This window comes from Taudactylus pleione, unplaced genomic scaffold (genome assembly GCF_031769625.1).
Source record: "Taudactylus pleione unplaced genomic scaffold, aTauple2 ptg001990l, whole genome shotgun sequence".
NCBI lineage: Eukaryota > Metazoa > Chordata > Amphibia > Anura > Myobatrachidae > Taudactylus > Taudactylus pleione.
This window is the reverse complement of record NW_028286386.1, coordinates 9,589,473-9,609,535: the sequence shown is the minus strand read 5'-3', so window position 1 is coordinate 9,609,535 and position 20,063 is coordinate 9,589,473. Positions and strand designations below refer to the sequence as shown.

General features: G+C 43.5%; 1 protein-coding gene across 3 annotated transcripts in view; it reads right to left on the bottom strand.

Moving 5' to 3' along the window:
- Nucleotides 1-20,063, bottom strand: part of ANO4 (anoctamin 4) — a 267,991-nt gene that overhangs the window by 16,049 nt on the left and 231,879 nt on the right. For all 3 annotated transcript variants that reach the window (XM_088465536.1, XM_088465538.1, XM_088465537.1), the window contains 4 exons: nt 17,667-17,819; nt 9,545-9,692; nt 8,804-8,923; nt 6,402-6,507 (listed from right to left, as the gene is read on the bottom strand). In XM_088465536.1, the coding sequence (XP_088321662.1) occupies nt 6,402-6,507; nt 8,804-8,923; nt 9,545-9,692; nt 17,667-17,819 (527 nt within the window). The remainder of the gene's footprint in view (nt 1-6,401; nt 6,508-8,803; nt 8,924-9,544; nt 9,693-17,666; nt 17,820-20,063) is intronic.

Sequence of the window (20,063 nt, the reverse complement as noted above, 5' to 3'; positions counted from 1 at the left end):
ATAATAGCATAAGAGCAAAAAAAACCACAAATTCTGTGATTTTAGCTGTTTCTATGATTTTTTTCAAAAATTACAGATCCAAAACACAAAACCCATAACCCAAAACACGGAAGGGTGGTTTTGTCAAAACCAATCCAGATCCAAAACACGAAAAGAGGCTGGTTCACACCCCTAATACATACACACTAGAGATGAGCGGGTTCGGATCTCAGAGATCCGAACCCACCCGAATTTTGGGGATCTGGGCGATCCAAGCGCAGCTCCGATCTCCCTGTTTGCTCGGATCCCTTACCTGAGGCAAAACCTCGCGACCCCACTGTCGGGTCGCAAGGTTTTGTTTTGAGCAGGCTTAACGCTGATTGGTGAAGAAAGTGGTCTGTCACGGCTCTCAGCCAATCAGCGTTAAGCCCTTTAAAAATGCACACAGATAGAGAAAAAGAAGATGGCGCCCGCCATCTCCGGCCGCCTGACGCTGCCAACACTGCCGGCACCCCCACTGGCAGTATCACCCGGTGCCGACACCACAGCTGCCGACACTCCTGCACTGCTGACACTGTCACACATGCACTGAGGACACTGCTGGCACCCCCGCTCTGTCGACACCGCCGGCACCCTGCATTTAGAACACCCCTACACTGCCGACACAGTCAGCAAAACTGCACTGAGGACACCGCTGGCACTCCCGCTCTGCCAACACAGCCAGCAAACCTGCACTAAAGACAGAGCTGGCACCCCACGCTCTGCCGACACAGCCAGCAAACCTGCACTAAAGACACCGCTGGCACCCCTGCACTGTCATTCCATGTACTGAGGACACCACCAGCAACCCCCTAACTGCCGACACAGCCAGCAAACCTGCACTAAAGACACAACTGGCACTCCCGAACTGCCGACACAGCCAGCAAACCTACACTAAAGACACCGCTGGCACCCCCGCACTGCCGACATCACCGGTACCCTTCACTGAGGACACTGCCAGCACTGCAGCACTGCCATTCCATGTACTGAGGTCACTGTCAGCAACCACGCTCTGCCGACACTGCTTTCGCAGTAAGTGCACTATTGGTGAATCCAACCCACACTGTATAACACACTGTATCCGTGTTGGAAATTAGAAGCTGAACTGCCACATGTTAGTGCCGCCCACTGTGTCACTTAGCTTAGTCAGCAAGCTAGCTGGATGCAACCGTTTGGCCTTAACTAGATGAAGCAAATAATATTGTGAGGTGGTCAAAATTGATTGGAATTACTGGAAATAAATGTTTTTGAGGTTAATTATACTGTAGGAACAAAAACAGGCCCATTTTATGTGATTTTAGCTGTTTTTATGGGTTTTTTTTAAGAAAAATCCAAAACCAAAACACAAAAACAAAACACAGAGGTGAGGTTTTGGCAAAACCAATCCAGATCCAAAACCAGGGGGATCCAGATCCAAAACCAAAACACGAGGGGCGGCGCACATCTCTAATACAGACACACTAGCCCTATTTTTGGTGCAGGATATCCAACTGAAAAAGAGATAGATCTTTGCACATGTGCACCTGTGTATAACCTGCAATTTTGACAACATGCCCAAGACACTTTCACACAATGCTTATACTATGATGCCCTGTTGCCATTCAGTCACAAGTGGTGCTATTTGCGAACGGTTGTTCAGAAAAAGGGGCCGGCTATTTAAATTGAGCGCTCGCTCTTTGCGGTCTGTTGACGCCTCTATGTCTGAGCGAGCAAGCGAACGAAACATGCGCTCGCTATTTTGTAAAGACGCCCTCCTGGCCGTTCGCATCATACGTCATCTCCGCTATTTATTAGATTAATCGAGTACATCGAAAGGCGTCTGAACTGCTCGGAGTGCTTGTGGTAGGTTTTACTTCCCGCTATCACTGCGAGCAGTTCAGGCTAAAAGACAACCAAGTGACGTGATCGATGACGCTGCTTTGTTAATTATGCACACCCATTAAACGCCCGTTTTGACCGTTTGGCACGCCTACGTTCAGATCTCCACTCCCCGTTTTCAAGCACCTTCCCCTGTTACCACCCACAAACGCCTCATTCTGTCACTCAAATTAGCAGGCCCTCGCTGTTTTGCGAGCGCACGATTTCCGACCGCAATGACTTGTTGGCGCATGCGCATTACGACCCATACGCATGCGCAGATGTGCGAACATCGCTCGGAGCGAACGAGCGGCTCTGAATCAGGCCCTGAGATCACTACAACTCGGAACCACCCATAATTGCGCTAAATTGTGTATGCAGGGCAGTGCCGGGGTAAAGAACCGTGCCCAGAGGCCATGGAGACATTTAAGTAAACTGAGATGCTGATATCATGTAGATATGAAGAAAGGTTTTGCTAGGGCAGTGGTTCACAAACTTTCCTGAATCACAGCGCCCTAGGGTATCATTTTTTTTTTACAGCACCCTTACGCCAAAAGTTTCTTATTGAGAAATTCAGAAAAAAAATATTAAACTTGGTAAAATGTGCTTACCTGTCATCCTAAGTTTAGTTATGTGGTGGGTAGGGCTGTGCTTCTGTTTGTCAGCCACCAGCACTTGTTTTACTCTATTGCACTGATCAAAAATAATTTGATTTTGTCCCAGACCACCAACCCAAGGCACCCCTGCAAGTGCCCTGAGGCACCCCAGGGTGCCACGGCACCCAGTATGGGAGCCACTGGGCTAGGGGCTACAGTGCCTGCTGGACTGCCAAGGGTTAGATGCAATGAAGGAGGACTGTGAGAATCGGACATTCTCTTCACTCATGCCCTAGGTTGTCTTGTTACCTTCTGAGGAAACCGCTACCCCTAACAGCGGAGAAACGCGTTAAGGAACGGGAACACTCTGTCTGAGAGCAGCCACATACAGATGACTCTGTGCCAGAACTTCAGGTCTTTTTGAGCAGAAGCAGATCTAACGTGCTCACTGACCCACTGTCTCCTGTGAAGTGTGCCTTTTTTTACATCATCAGCCTGCCATTTGGAGCAGCACAAGCCACCTAAGCAGAGCTTTCATCGCCTCTAATAGTGGCAGCCTGCACTCCATGGATTACTGGAAATCGATCCAGGAGAACTCTCACTGCTCCCAGCAAACGGCAGTGGTAAGATACCTAAATGGGTAGATTGTGATCACTCTCCCAAGAGACTTATGACTTTAATTCCTTTGCTTTATATGGGCTGCTATTTTGGAATAATCTAAGGACATAATCTACTAGAGAAGTGGAGTTTTAATTCAACTTGTGGCATTACTGATGTTTTTCTCTGGAGAGAGAGATGAAATTATTTCTTTAAAGGCAATTATATGTCTATGTTTATAAAGATACTAAGTGGCTGCTCCCCAATTAGGGGGTAAACTAGACGGAGTTTATTCTTAATTAGCACATGTTTTTTCTATTTGATTATTGCTGTAAACACTAATATCATGTTCTCAAATGTGCATTAAATATATACTGTTCAAATTGTCTAACCATTATATATGGATATGTTTATGGATATATTTTATATATAAAAAATTGTTTGATATTTTTATATCTTTACGCACTCCTTGTTATTGAAAAATAACAGTTTCTTGTGTGCATATTTAGAGTATTACAGATATACTCTGTAGGAGCAGCGGAAAATTACTATTAGAAATTAATTGCAAAATAATAATAATTTTATATTAATTCAACAATTTTAATAAATGCGCCTGAATTTTACCTGTGTTGTTTGTTAGTGTATGGGTGCCCAAGTGGGAGTGACACAGCTGGAAACAGGGGCATAACTAGAACTTTGTGGGCCGCATAGCAACATTTTGAAGGGGCCTCCAAAGCTTCTAACAAATCCTCTCTCTGCAGTAGTTGTCCATTTTATGCCACGTGCCCTGTATTCATAAATCATTTAGCCATGGCAAGAAAAGGGCTGATTTTTAAAAACAAACAATGGATTTATTCTATTTGCAACAAAATGGTAACAAAACAGAGGTTCCCAAACGTGGCCCTCAAGGCTCCCCAACAGTTCACGGTTTAGAGATATCCATGGTTGAGTGCAGGTGACTTATCCACTTAACTGACATGGTCGCATAGGATGCGAACGCAGCCAACTGTGGTTCAGCTGACAAGGTGCGACCGCACTGCCCGGCTGTATGTTTGAAGAGGAAATGCGTTCTACACATGTGCAGGACGGATCTCCTCTGACTCCCCAGACTCTCCTGTGGACCCAGCAATTTCTGATTGGTTTTGCCGGGAACAATCGTCAGTAGGTATCAGTCAATTTGATTTAACCACTTGTGTTCAACAATGGATATCTCTAAAACCTGAACTGTTGGGGAGCCTTGAGGACTGCATTTGGGAACCTCTGAATTAAAACATAAAACTGCCTGCAGTATGGATACAATATTAAACAGTAGAAGCACCACAAATTATTAATTTCATTAACAGTAAGTATATTACAATAAAATAATACATTTCCAAGATAAAGGAGACATTACTTTTTAGAAGCTGTATGTAAATGTCACTTTGAAAAAGTTCACCCAAGTGTGAAGGAAACATGTTAGTGGTAATTGGGAGCATATATCAAGTTCTCATTTTATTATACTTGGAGAATGGAGAAGGACATTGTTACAGTGAGAGCCGGCTTTCTACCTTAATTGACACAAGACTTGACTCAGCTGCATCTTTGAAAGTGAAGCTGCCCTTTAGACACTGTCAGCAGAATGAGAGTTTCCGCCCGACTACTGCACCCGGAGTTGACCGCTCTGTCTCGCCTGGAACGAGATGCGTGGCCCTGCTTTACATGCAGACGGGAAGCAGTCAGTTGTCTGGGAAATGAAATAGAGGTACTGCTGGGAGTCATCTGATAAACACTCTATTTGGAAAGCAGTTAACATAGAGGTTCCCAAACCTGGTCCTCAAGGCACCCTAACAGTCCAGGTGTTAAGGATATCCATACTTGACCACAGGTGACTTAATTAGTACCTTAGTCTATTTGAACCATCTGTGCTCAACCAAGGATATAACATGAACTGTTGGGGTGCCTTGAGGACCACGTTTGGGACTTCTGAGCTAACATCATCAGGATCCTGATTCAACTTAACTGCTTACCTGAGAGAGACAACCAGAAGCATCTTATGTGGAATCTAATTTCCAAAACCCCATGCTTGGACAGGATAAGTACTTATTATCTATCTTTGATACACAATTGTTTCCTATAAGGATGACATCATACTATGTATTTGCTGGTATCCATAAAAACAGCTATTTACATATGGCTCATACAAAATAACTTCTCCATTATTTTGGACATTTTTTACACATATATTTACAGGTAATAATGATATTTACAACTTCCGGTGCTTTAATTTTTTAATACTGTATCCATACTGGAAACATTTTCTTTATATGATTCAATTGTATTGCTGAAGATAGAATCAATTTCTTTTAAAATAACCAGCTTTTTCTTACCATGGCTAATGATCTATGCATACAGACACAGGTAGATAAGTAGTGCTGTTTAATATTTTCTTTTGTCTGTTCCTAAATCTGAAGCTACTGTATACATAAGCTTCATTAACAGCTACAACCTATCTCCATAAAGTACAAGTACCAATTGCTTTGTTTTCTTTTTTCCATAGTAGTGCTGTAATGTGCATTATGCCACACAGTGCCCCCAGTTTATATTATGTCTAATTGTACTACTACCAGTTCACATAATGCCACACAGTGGCCCCATTTCACATTATGCCACAGTGCCCGAAGTTCCCACTGGCAGGCTCCTGCTTACCTAGCTCTTTGAGTCAAATTTTTTTGCGACCCATCCACTGAGAGTCGTGAGCTGGTAGAAAAGGGCAATCTACAAACTACTCACATCGATTTAGTGTTTTCAATACTCTGTACTGAATACACTAACATCGTGGTGAGTAATTTGAAGACGGTCCCTTTTTGTATTCAATACCGTGTCCCCTGTCTTGCTGTTCTGTTGGGCACTGATGCTGACGTGAGTTGGGTGCAGGGGAGACAGGCCCCCTAAACTTCTGGTTCCCATAGCAATGGCACCCCATGCACCCACTATAGTTACACCGCTGGCTGGCTATATGAACGAGGAACAGGAATTTAGTTGAGTGGTAATTGTGACATATTTTTCATTTATGTTATATTGCAGTTTTACAGAGTGATTTTAAATCGTTTTTTAAAAAAGAACTTCATTTTTGGTGACTATGTTAAATGAATGTGGTATTTTTTGTTAACACATTGTCAGCTGACACCAGGTACACCCAGTGTTGGGACACCAAAAATGAGCGGGTCGCTGCTTAGCAATACCTGTTACTGCAGGAAACTGGTGTTAGGAAAAAAACAACATACTTGGTGGTGGGCATCAGAGACTTTGCATAAAGTGGCAGTCTGCCTATGGCATATCATCATCATATCTTACCTCAAACACAATGATAAAAGCTAAGCGTGCAGCCAGAACATGCCAAAACTGCAGAGTATAAGCATATGGCTCGGAAGCATGAGGTGGATCTCTGTAGTCTCGGTACCTTGAGAACATAGAACATTGTTTAACAGAAGAAAATATTTCAACACAAAATCAAAATTACAATTAGCTAATGCCCAGATTTTTGTTGTGTGGAACATTTCTCGAAATGTAATCACTGGTGATTTATATAGTAGAGACCTCATCTTCTGTATGTGGGATAGATTGCACCTTCACATCTTCAAAATACTGTTGGAAAATGTTACGTGTGCTGTAGAACTAGATATTCATATGTGCTGGGTTCCAATCAGAAATAACTGCAATATTTTATACAGTGAAATACTAATTAGTAAATCTAACACACTTACATCCATATTGTAGGAATAAACCAGCAAAAAGTGTGCGTGTGTGTGTGTGTGTGTGTGTGTGTGTGTTCTTATATACAGCGGGTAAAATAAGTATTGAACACATCAACATTTTTCTCAGTAAATATATTTGCAATGGAGCTATTTGTAATGACATTTTCACCAGATGTCAGCAACGACCCATGCATTCCACACATGCAAAGAAATCAAACCATAGATGTCCATAAATTATGTTATGTGTAATAATGTGAAATTACACAGGGAAAACGTATTGAACACACTTACTGGAATGTATTTATTACTTCATACAGAAAGCCTTTGTTGGTAATGACAGCTTCAAGACGCTTCCTGTATGGAGAAACGAATCGCATGCATTGCCCAGGTGTGATTTTGGCCCATTCTTCCACAAAAACAGTCTTCAAATCTTGAAGGTTCCGTGGGCCTCTTCTATGAACTCTTATCTTCAGTTCTTTCCATAGATTTGCAATTGGATTCAAGTCAGGTGATTGGCTGGGCCATGCTAGCAGCTTTATTTTCTTTCTCTGAAACCAAATGAGAGTGTCTGTGGCTGTGTGTTTGGGACCATTGTCTTGCTGAAATATCCACCCTTGTTTCATCTTCAGCATCCTGGTAGATGGCAGCAGATTTTTATCAAGAATGTCTCGGTACATTTTTCCATCATCCTTCCTTCAATCATATGAAGAATGCCAGTACCGTATGCTGAAAAACAGCCCCACACCATGATGTTCACACTTCCAAACTTCACTGTTGGTATGTTTTTTTGGGGGTGATGTGCAGTGCCATTTCTCCTCCAAACATGGTGTTTATTATGGCATCCAAAGAGTTAAATTTTGGTCTTATATGACCAGACTATATTCTCCCAGTATTTCACAGGCTTGTCCAAATGTTGTGCAGCAAACTTTAAACGAGCTTCAACATGCTTTTTCTTCAGCAATGGAGTCTTACGTGTTGAGCGTGCATACAGGCCATGGCAGTTGAGTGCATTACTTATTGTTTTATTTGAAACAATTGTACCTGCTAATTCCAGGTCTTTCTGAAGCTCTCTACAAGTGGTCCTTGGCTTTTGGACAACTCTTCTGATAATTCTTATTCACTTCTCTGTCAGAAATCTTGCGAGGAGCACCAGGTTGCGGCCGGTTTATGGTGAAATTATGTTCTTTCCACTTCCGGATTATGGCCCCCACAGTGCTCACTGGAACATTCAGAAGTTTAGAAATCCTTCTGTAACCAGTGCCATCAGTATGTTTTGCAACAATAAGGTTGGAAAGGTCTTGAGAAAGCTCTTTGCTTTTACCCATCATGAGATTTTTCTTGTGTGACAGCTTGGTAATGAGACACTTTTTTATAGGCCATCAGTTCAGACAGAACCAGTTTATATTAATTTGCACTGACAAGGGGCAGGATTGCTTTCTAATTACTGATAGATTTCAGCTGGTGTCTTGGCTTTCCATGTCTTTTTGCACCTCCCTTTCTTCATGTGTTCAATACTTTTTCCCTGTGTCATTTCACATTATTACACATAACTTAATTTATGGACATCTATAGTTTGATTTCTTTGCATGTGTGGATTGGATTAGTTGTTGCTGACATTTGGTGAAAATTTTATTATAATAGTCCCATTACAAATATATTTACTGGGAAAAATGTTGATGTGCTCAATACTTATTTTACCCGCTGTGTGTATAATATATATATATATATATATATATATATATACATATATATATATATACACGGTATTTATAATCTGTGTGTAAGGCGAAGGTACAGAATCAGGTGTGGGGTATATATTACTGGAGTGGAGTACGAATCATGCAAAATTTTCAGTAAATGGGATCACTTATCAACTTCATGAAATCTAGGTCATACATGTCTTTAGCAACTGGTCATGGAACGCATAATAATAGCCCAGAATGTTCTCTGAATAATTTTCTGACAAAATTAAATGTATTAGAGGACATGTATTGGTCTTACCGGCAATATTTCACAGGAAATCCATTTAATCTTCTTGCATGAAATTCAGAATCTGAGCGGTTTTCAAAATCATTGACCAGGAAGACAGACAGGCTGGCGTTTACATAGCCAACCATGCACCTTAGCAAATAAAGGGACAGATTAGTACATGCTCTGTAGTTATGTTCTGGCCAAAACAAACAAAACTATTATAGTTCGGCGCAGTTTAGGGCCCAACGCCCAAATTATCTCTACTACAAAATGTAATGGTCACATCTGTATCCATTACATGACACTATGGGCCTGATTCAGAAGCGATCGCAAGTAGTGGGCGTCTCTATGCAGTGGCGTAAGTTCATCCCAGATGCCCGGAGGCAAGTTATTATTTGGTGCCCCCCCCCCCCCCCCCGTCACAGCCACTGACACTGTAATGTAGCAATTTGCATGCAGCCAGGCTATAGATAGACGAAGGCGGCAGCCGATGGTCTGATATGGAGCTCTCCAGTAGTGTACATAGTTACAGCCCTAAGTGGGGTGAATATGTTGTGGACAATGGAGGAGGTGCCCCTTCAGAGCTGGAGCCCGCCGGCAGGCGCCTCCATTGTCTCCCATAGTTCTGCCCCTGTCTCTATGCTGGCTGAGCTGTGGCAGGCATTAGCAAATAATCTGGAGTGCTAGAAACGTAGCTGCAATGATGCTGCAATAATTATGACATAGAAATATACAGAAAAATAGCAAAACATGAGTAAAATATTACTGTACTTTTCTCCAGCTTGTCCTTGACCAGCACAAGGTCCATATTTATAGGCATAAACCAGTCGAGGAATGAAGTCGGAGGTAACAGCTATGACAAACGCATTGGTGATAACAGACAGAATCCCGATGCCTTCTAGAATCCCATACCAAATACCTGTTTAAAGTACGTAATAATCGGTCAGCCCAGATGGTATTTAAAAGTTCATTATACAGAAACATTAGTCATTTTAAAATCTTTTAACTGCCATTATTGATTTCCTTTTGCATCATATTGCCATATTGTTTCTGTATCTTACTGCGTTCTTATTTGTATGTAACATTTTATTGCCATTTTATTTTTCTAATACAGTACCATTTTATTTTCCTGCACCCTTTGTGTAAGTGTTAGCTTCAACCTGTAATATACACCAATCGCTGCTATTCTAGTACTGCTATTGTACGTCCACTGCTGCCTTTAGTATTGCTGAGTGAATGTCCATTTTTTATGCCATTGATTAATTATTATTATTTCCATGTTTTTAGGACCATTGAGCTGTTAGCATTGTTTTACACTTACCATTGAATCCCCTTTCCCTTTCACCTGTCCCCACTCTCCTCCATTCTGTCTTCTCACTGCTCCCCTCTGCTCTGCCTCTCTCACCATGCCACCTGGCTTATTCACTCCCTTCCCCCTCACACATCATCAGTCCATCTCATTCTCCTTCCATTATTCCATACCCTGTCATATCACTTTGTGGTCCACCCCCTGCTCATATTTCTGGGAGCCCGCGCTCTTACCTGCCTCCTGCTTTTTCTCCACTTCCCACTGCTATGCATCATTATTACTCTCTCTGCCTTCTTCCCCTCTTCTCACTTTTATCTCCTCACTAATCCTCCCCTCCTAGCTCCCCCAACAAACCCCACACTTACGTCCCTTCCTCCTCTCCTCTCTTCAATTGCCTGTCTCATGCTCAAGATCTCCGCCTTTCCCCGCCCCCCAAACTTACTGCTACACATGAGTGACCCTGCCAACCTTGTCCACATTCCCTCATGTCAATCCATCCCTTTCCCCCACACCCTTTGGAATGCCAGGTCTGTATGTAATAAAGTGCCCGTCATCCTCTCCCACTCCAGTGGTCACTCTCTTGACCACATCTTTTCCTACCGTGTGACATCCCTGACCAATTGTCCCTGGCCATCATCTCCCCTTCTTAAGTCTTTCACATCCAGTACTACCTCTATCATTTGTCCACACCCCAACCTTGCCACTACAAACCTGCTACTTTCATAAATGTTCTCGCATGAGCTTTCGCCTTGACTTCCTCCACTTCAAATTTAACCTCTGCTTCTTCAGCATCACCCTTTCTATATTCAAACAATCTTATTTCAAGTCTATCATTACCTCCCAGTCCCTGACAACTCTTCAGCACTGTCCTTTTTCTGCCCTTCCTTTTTCTGCTCCCTCTACTTTGCCACTCAATTAATTCCTAAATTGATTTTATCCGCAAGGACATCTCCTCCCTTCAGACTTCTCCTACCACACCTCATACTTGTCTCCAACTGCATATCTACCCTAACTTCCTATTTTCTCTATATTAGGAATGACGTCCCTCTAATCCAGAATTGTCTCCTCCTCCTGTAAGACTGCCCTCATCAAACCCTTCCTAAAAAAAACACTCTTGACCCAGACTCTGGCCCTCATTCAGAGGCGGTCGCAAGAAGCGACCGCTCGTTCTGAATGAGGGTGGCCGCTTCTTTTTTAAGTGCGGCCTCCTGGTTGCTAGCTAAGCTGTGGGTTACCACGCACAGCTTTAGCGATCGACCATTGGGGCTTGCGACGAGACCCTAAGGTTGGGTCTCAGCAACCGCAAGCCCCAGGTAGCTTCCTGCTCTGATCGAGCAGGAAGCTCCCCACTGACATCACTGCTGATATCAGTGCGGCCACCCACAAAACGGCAAGCGTTCCATCAGGAACGCCACCATTTGTGTAGCCACCCCCCCGCCCCGCCTACAAAACCGGGTGAGCTGTCGATCAACATCGACAGCCGCCCCTTTTGTAGTGAATTTCTCTCTCGCTCCAGGGCTTGCGCACGCGCAGTGCGGCCGCTGCATGTGCGCAGGGCCTTAACATCGACCCGGTTGCGAGCGCTCATCGCTTGCGACCGGGTCTGAATGAGACTCTCTGTCTTTAACTACATCCCTATATCTATTCTCCCCTTTGACTCCAAGATCCTTGAGCGGCTTGTCTATCACTGTGTTGCTACCATCCATACCTCCTATTCCCTCTGTTTTCATTGGCCTACACTCATCCGCCATGATCTGTCTGCTGTCTTTAAACTCTTTTCCTCTCAGTGCCTTCTCATGGCTGACTTCCTACCTCTCTAACTGCTCATTCTCTGTCACTTCGTCTGACTCCACCACCACCCATCTCCCTCTAATGGTCTGTGTTCATCAAGGGTTCTTGGCCCCTTTCTCTATTCCCTTTACACCGCAATTTCATCAGCTATTGTGTAATTGGATACTTGTAATGGCAGCTTTGGAGCCAGAAGCTTAGTGAAATATAAACTGTTTATTGAAAGAAAATCATAGCAGTAGTGATATTTGAACCAGACTTGAACCAGAGGCTTAAGCTGGACTGGAACCAGTGGTGAACAGAAACTTGAAGGGATGCAAAACTGGATACAAACAATAACCATATGCTGCAGAGTGGATGAGTCTGATTCACATGCAGCAATAGGAGGAAAAGCTTGCAGAGACCACCCGGCTGGAGCTGCACAGATTACAGGCTGGAGATATACAGACTGGAATCAAGCAAAGGCAAAAAACTGCAGAGTAGATTAGATAGACTCACAGACAGCAGTGGAGCTGCAGTTTGCAGAAGAAGAGTAGACAGGAGCGCAGATTCAGGCCATGAACACAATCAAGGGAAAACAATCAATGACCACCCAGGTGCATGGCGAGGGGCGGGAATAAATAGTCTGTGAGGCAGGTGCATATTATTAAACAGGGGAGTGAGATTAACTCCTGCATGTGAGGAGAAAATGTCAGAATACATTAGCAGCAACTCTGGTGGCACAGACGTACTGCAGACCAGAGTCCTAACACAGCTCCTTTGAAATTTATCTCTCTTCCCCTGAATGCTCCCTTCATCCTCTCATCTCTTCTTAAATGTTTTCAGTGCTTTCTCAAATTAAAAACCAAACTGTTTGTATTCCTCACATTCTGGACACTCTCACTGACTCTGGACCCTCTCACTGACTCAATGGCGTATCTATAATGGGTACAGTGTGTGCAGGGTTTTTTTTAAACTTACCTGTCCGTGGTCCCGCGTCGGGTCTCAGCGCTGCTCAGAACACCGCAAAATGGCCACCGCACCCATTTTCCCAGCATTCTGCGCATGCGCAGTAGACTCAGGGCACTAGAGTGTGCCATGAGTCTACTGCACATGCGCATAACACCGGAAAATGGCCACCGCAGCAATTTACCGGCGTTCTGGGCATGCGCAGTAGACTCCGGGCACGCTCTAGTGCCCGGAGTCTACTAAGGCTCCGGTGGCTGGTCAGCCGCATCAGTCGGCTGCCAGCCACCAGGGAGAGAGGAGGGGGCCCCGCACGGTGAGTGCACACGGGCCCCCTCCTCTCATAAGATGCCCCTGGCACCATCCTCTTTTCTGTCCCCAAGGTCTGCTGTGCAGACATCATCCTAGACTCCTCCCTCTCCTACACAATCTATTTAACCATCTTGCACTTAGATTACTGCAACCTTCTCTGCTCTGGCCTTCTTCTCACCCACTACTCCTCATTTCAATCTGTTCTTAATCCTGCCATCTGCCTCATTTACCTCTCCTGCTGCTCTATATCAGCCTCAAGCCTCTGAAAAATGTTCTATGGCTCCCTATCTACTACAGAATACATTTATTTTACAATACTCACCCTCATATATAAAGCTTTCAATCCCTCCTCTACCTCTTACATATCCAACCTCATTTCTGTCCACAATCCCTCTCAGGTTCTCTACTGGCTGCCGCTTCACATTTGACTTGGTCACCTCACTCCCCATCCAGCGACTGCAGCTCAGTCGCTGCGAGGATCGCTACAAGCCAGGGCGGCTGTCGATGGTGAGTGACAGCTCGCCCCGTTTTGAAGGCGGGGGGGGTGGCTGCACAAACGCCGGCGTTCCCTTAGGGGCTAACCCAACCACCCAACCTTGGCACTACAAACCTGCTACTTTCATAAATGTTCTCGCATGAGCTTTCGCCTTGACTTCCTCCACTTCAAATTTATCCTCTGCTTCTTCAGCATCACCCTTTCTATATTCACTAAGCGAAATTCCAGTATTGATTTTATCCGCAAGGACATCTCCTCCCTTCAGACTCCTCCTACCACCCTTAGGAACGCCTGGCATTTGTGGGAGGCCCTACTGACATCACTAGTGATGTCAGCATTGGACTTCGTGCTCTATTAGAGCAGGGAGTCCACTCGGCCTTGCGATAGCCTAGACCCTACCACAGGGTCTCGTCGCAAGGCCGATGGTCACGATTATCGCGATGGCTTCCTGCCCGCTCGCACAAGCTATCGGAGGTCTCCCACAGCTTTGCGAGCGGCCCGGCAAAAAAAATAACACGCCCACAGACCCTGCGAGCTGCCTGCGGCAGCGAGCGGGTCTGAATCAGGGCCATAGTGCGTACACACTGGGCGATTTGAACGATCTGTCGGATATCGTCAAATCATCCAAAATATCGTCTAGTGTGTTCCCGGCTTTAGACAATCAGCCCTAGTTGGCAGGAATCCCTTCCCTCATTCTATCCTCCTAGAATTATCCTTTTATAACTGCACTGTTGTTCCACTGTCTCCCAACAGTGAATCTGATTCTGTCTATTCCACCACTTATTGGGTACAGATTAATTGGTCGCTGCTTTACTTCCTCATATTCCCTACCATACCTACATAATTTATCATTACTAGCTATAGTGAGTCGCTCTACCCTACCCTTCTCTTCCTCCATACCCTGGTTCTATTGTTGAGTTCATTATTATCTTATACTGAGGTATTATTGAGGGTTTTTTTCCTGTATGGTGCTGTGGACACAATATCACACCATATAAATAATAGATAATATTAATTCTAATAATAAAACTTTGGAAAATAACTTTTTAAAACATATTTGGCATCACCTTACTAAAACCTGCTCTCAATTGTATAAAGTTAATTAACCTTAGCATAGGTCTATTGATCAAGATCTGTTGCGTTGGAAAAGGCTTTTTATGTTTTGAGTGGGACGTATTAATGCACTGAAAATGAATGTCATCCCTAGATTATTATACTTTTTCCAAATTAATCATGGTTCCCACACATATCCATAACTCTCTCCAATCCTTCAGCTGCACATTTGTTTGGAACAATAAAAAGCCATGTATCCACAGAAAAGTTCCAAGCATCAGCCTCATGGCGGATTGGAACTTCCGATACCTCTTCGATATTATATTTCCCGCCTTAGTTAACTGGTGGCTTGGCGCTCACCTCGTGGCACTAAATGTTGGGTTGATTTTGAGAGTAAATTGTCTGAGATGCACTTGATCTCCCAGTGCATGGGTGTGGCCATCTTGGATTATCCCACATGATTCCATCTGCCAACCAGATTCCTACAGCCGCCCTCACATGACCATTTCAACAAATATGAGCTAGGAGCGCCCTATTTAAACAATCTACTGTTTTAAGCTCATTGCCAGAACAACTCTCTTTCTCCACAGAACAGTCACTTGGCTCCTGGCTGCAGTGGCCTCCAGCCCTGTTCCAGTTTCTGCATCTGATTCTGCAGTCAGAGATTTGCATTTACAAAGTGCACTTGTATCTGACTCTTCCTTTAGAGATCTGAATTTACTGTGTAAGGTGCATCTACATCTGATTCTGCCTTCAGTGAAGTTTTCTTCTTTCAAGGCATCAAGCTTCAGCTATCCTCCTACATGCAAAACTGATTCAATAGGTCCTGATCCAAATCCACAAAAACCCTAGAATTGTGACCATTTGTTCTGCCACAATGGATTTGGGTTGGGAACAGACCCCAAGGATGGACAGTGTCAAAATATTAGCCAATCATTTGGAGAGACAAAAAGCCAATCAGGGCCAGGTTATGCAGTTCCTTCAAGACTTATCTACACATATGGATTCACAGACCACATCCACTTGTAACTTCTGAATCTGTGAAGTACAGTACTCCATCCTCGTCATCCAGACTGTATCATTCCACGCCAGCCATATATACGAAGCTAACCCTAAAACTTGCAAGAGGTTTCATAAATATATGTAGCATTCTTTTGTAGCTATAGCATGAGAACTTCCCAAACACAAGGTTTAAATTGATTACATAACCTCGTTACCAACTGGTCCAGCACTGGCAAGGACAACTCTTCCGTGGGAGAGATCCGATCCGATTCTGTCAGTTGCCATCCTGTCTCAATGTATTAATTTCACTCTGTATCCGCGTAGAAAGGGGTAGAGTTGAGCACCTCAAATTTCATCTGAGTTTATGTAGCGACCGCAGTCACCTAGTTCTGAAGAGCCCATGCAAATTGGCCGTTCCTGCTTTACCACGGAAGAACATGAGAGACGCTTCAGAAAAAAACTATGCCTGTATTGTGCAGGTGCTGGGCACAGGCATAGGTCCTGTCCCAAAAAGTGGGGTAATTTCCACCCCTAACTGACGGTGGAGAGCTCAGTATAGGAGTGTCTTCACACTGTCCATAATGCTACCCTAATACATCCTCAAGGATCGGTATACCTTCCACTTCTTCTTGAATCAGTGGCCTCAGGAAACTTTACGACAGCTGAGTTGGCTAACAAATTATCTATTCCATTAACCGCTGTTCCCACCTCCACTTATGACACAGCAGATACCAGTCATTTCCCAGGGGGTACCATCACGCAACAGACTGTCAGGTGACACTTATGGTGGGGGTACTCCAATCCAAGGATGTGCTTAACAAAGAGCCTACAGAGATGCTACCTCCTCATAAGGATTGGGACTGTCCGATCAAAAGTATCCCAGTGAAGAACCCAGATTGAGGTAGAGTTTACTCTCTCTCTGTACCCAAGACACAAACAATGTCCGATTATATTAAGAAGAACATAGAAAGGGTCTTCATCCGCCCGCCTTCTTCACCTGCAGGGTTTTTCATCATAAAATAAAAGGATGGAGGATTATATCCCTGTATGGATTACCAGGGTCTCAATGACATCACGGTCAAAAATAGATACTCTCTGCCTCTGATATCAGAATTGTTTGACAGAGTAAAAGGAGCAACCATATTCACCAAGTTAGATCTCAGGGAGGCCTACAATCTGATCAGAATTTGTGAAGGAGATGAATGGAAAACAGCAATAACCAGGAGGGGAATTATGAATATCTAGTGATGCCATGTGGTCTGAGCAATGCCCCAGCTGTATTTCAGAAGTTTGTCAACAAGATTTTCTGAGATCTACTCTACATTAATGTTGCAGTATATTTAGACAACATCCTCTTTTTTTTGCTGTCATGTCAAAGAAGTTCTCCAATGGCTAACAGTCAACAAATTGTATTGCTAATAAGCTAATACTACATATTTCCTGTGTTGCTATATATCAGCTCGCTCGAAAGTGGAAATGTCCTGCCCCTCTGACTCGCTGCGAGCCTATCAACAGGATCTTGTTCATATGTAAAATGGAATATAAAACCAGTCTCCAAAACAATACAGTGGACAAGCTTCACTCAATCTGGTCTCCCTGGTATGCTGATGACAAAGAGTCTATGTGCGGCTCATAATACTTAAATCCTAATGCGCTGTTCTACGATGCCTTCTCCTTTCTCCACTCCCTCCTCAGCTCGCTTTTCATTTCACTAATCCTCCCTCAAAGTCCCTTACCATCATAAATATAAATCATAGCATGTGTGTTTTATCAGTTTAAATTTACATTATTGATTATTCTAAATGTATACATAGAAATACTGACATAATCCTATCTCTCTCTCACACACACAAATCTATATGTCTATTTACACATTTCTCTACTTTAATCGACAATTCCTGATACTGCACTCTCTATAGGGAATTGACTATACTGTTTAGCACATTAATACTTCCATACGCAAAGATAGCGCACTCACTCTCACTCACCTATGTCCTTGGCTCGTGAAGCTAATGGCCTCCTCCACTGAGTGATGAATTTGTAAGCATCAAGACGGATCTCTATAATATTGTTGAGTAAGGCGAGGAGCGGTGCAAGTGGGAATGCAGCCACAAATATCGTAGTAAAACCAAACTGAAGAACTGTGAAGAAAGGATGCAAATATTATTAAGTAAGCCCTATCTTATTGCCCCCCTCTCTGGTCTAGAGTAAATTACAGCCCTTTCTTTTTACAGGGGTATATATCATTACTTTTGGAACTCCTCTAACTTGAGCTTTGTGTAAATGAGAGAGTTAAATGCTGTGAAATCACAAATAGACTATCAAGGTTGGCTATTCCTTTGACAAGGGAATGCACTATTAGATCTCAGGCATTTTGATGCAGGGAAACATTACATATGTATCTCTTCTGTCTATGAACATTCCCCTACCTTGCTGTATGCATAATACATCCTATTTATTAGAATGTCTGGGAAACTTAATTTCAGGAATTCTCCAAGGCTTCTGGGAGGGTACGCCACTCCTGGATCCACCCATATCTCCAGTGAAATGGGTGAGGTCCGTGATAATGAGGTTCATGGTACTAGTCCCCTCACACTCAGAGTGGGATTAAAGGGGGAGGGGGCGAGTACCCTCGGGCTTCCCCCCGTCCAGAGCTACTCTGACCCAGCTCTGGCGCTGTTGTCTAGGGACGATTCTGCTCGTCTCCAGCATTCGCCCCCAGCAGCAGCTCTCCCAGCAGCAGCTGGAGGGGAAGGCTGAGGACTAACAGAATCAGCCCCCGAGAGGAGGCTCCGCAGTTTGCTGCCACTGCAAGAGTGCAGATAGGATGTGCGCTGCTATTGCCTCATGGAGGAGTCACACACAGGGGGCACGTTCTGACAAGAGGGGCAGGGTCCCTCTATCTGAAGAGCCAAGGTGAAGAGCCAAAGACCCCCCAAAGGCTTAATCTGGCCTTGCCCACACCTCCATCCTAGACATACACCCCACATGATCTCCCGAAGGAGACAGTGACAAAGATAGTATAAGTAGGTAATTAGTAAGTGGGTCTGCACAGTTCCTACAGATATGTGGTCATTTTACTTCCAATTTAACATTAGGAACAAAACTAAACCAAAGATGCAGTTCTTAGAATCACCAACTCTCCCAGTAATGTCCTTTATGTTTATTATTGAAATTGGCGCAGGGATTCTAAATATAATGATGCTAGTTATAAAAATAATTATGACATTTTGCCGATTCCAAAAACTGCTTCTTTAAGTGTCAGGAAAAGATGTGGGAAAGCCATTAGCATCACAGCAGCACGGTGGCGTTAGGCCAGATGTACCATTAGGAGCGACACTGGTGCGTCAGTTAGTGATTTTTATAATCCTTTTTGCTCTTTTGTCAATGCAATGACAAGAAGCAAGATAATCAGTGTTTTATAAAAAATAGGGTTAAAGAAAAATCTTAATCAGTTATTGTTAAAGTGGAACTAAGTGGCCTATTTTTCAATCAGTGGTGACAAATTATTTTCATTTTGGCCACTGTATATCTTTTATTGGCGGGATTTGCAGGGAAGAACCTTAGCGATACAGGGCTAGAATGGTAAGAGACAACTTAACAGTTTACCTGTCTGATTTGAAATGTACATGAGTGTGTCGGCTAGTCAGGCCACATATATGCCATGGAACTGAAAGCATTTATTGTATGTGGGCTATTCAGTTCACGAATAGAAAAATAGAAAAGTAAAATTGTTACAAATTATTAAAAAAGTAAAAAAAAATATTTAAAAAACCTGTCATCTTCAGATGGTGAATACAGAACCAATATTGCACTGGTGGTAGAAATACAGTGGTGATGCTAAATCAGCTTCCCCAAGCAAAGGTGAAAGCAGATGGTTACCCATTTATCATACCACCCAAATGCCTTAATTTTGGCAGGACAGTCCTGATTAGCAGACCTCAAATTGGGCAAAGTTTTCCCGAAAATGGGCATTCCCATCATCATCCTTGTTAACAAGTTTAAAGAAGATTCAACGGAGAGGTGGTTCAGGGATTCATATTGCTGGTATGAGTGGGAACACCCCATAACAAAGTTCCTCTAAGGCAGCTTGCATGCAGCAAGGTCTATGGGGAGATGTATCACACATTCTAAAGAAAACAGGTGGAGAAGTTCCCCATAACACCCAATCAGATTCTAATTACAATTTAAAGAATGTACTAGATAAATTATAACTAGAAGCTGATTGGTTGCTATGGGCAACTCCTACCCTTGTCCTTTTTAGAAGGTTTGATGCATCTCTCCCTATGGGCCATATTCAATTAGAGGCGAAAATCCTTTTTTGCCTGTTTTTTTGTGAAAATTTTGCCTAAAAACTTTTCGCCTAATTCGATTCCAGGACAATT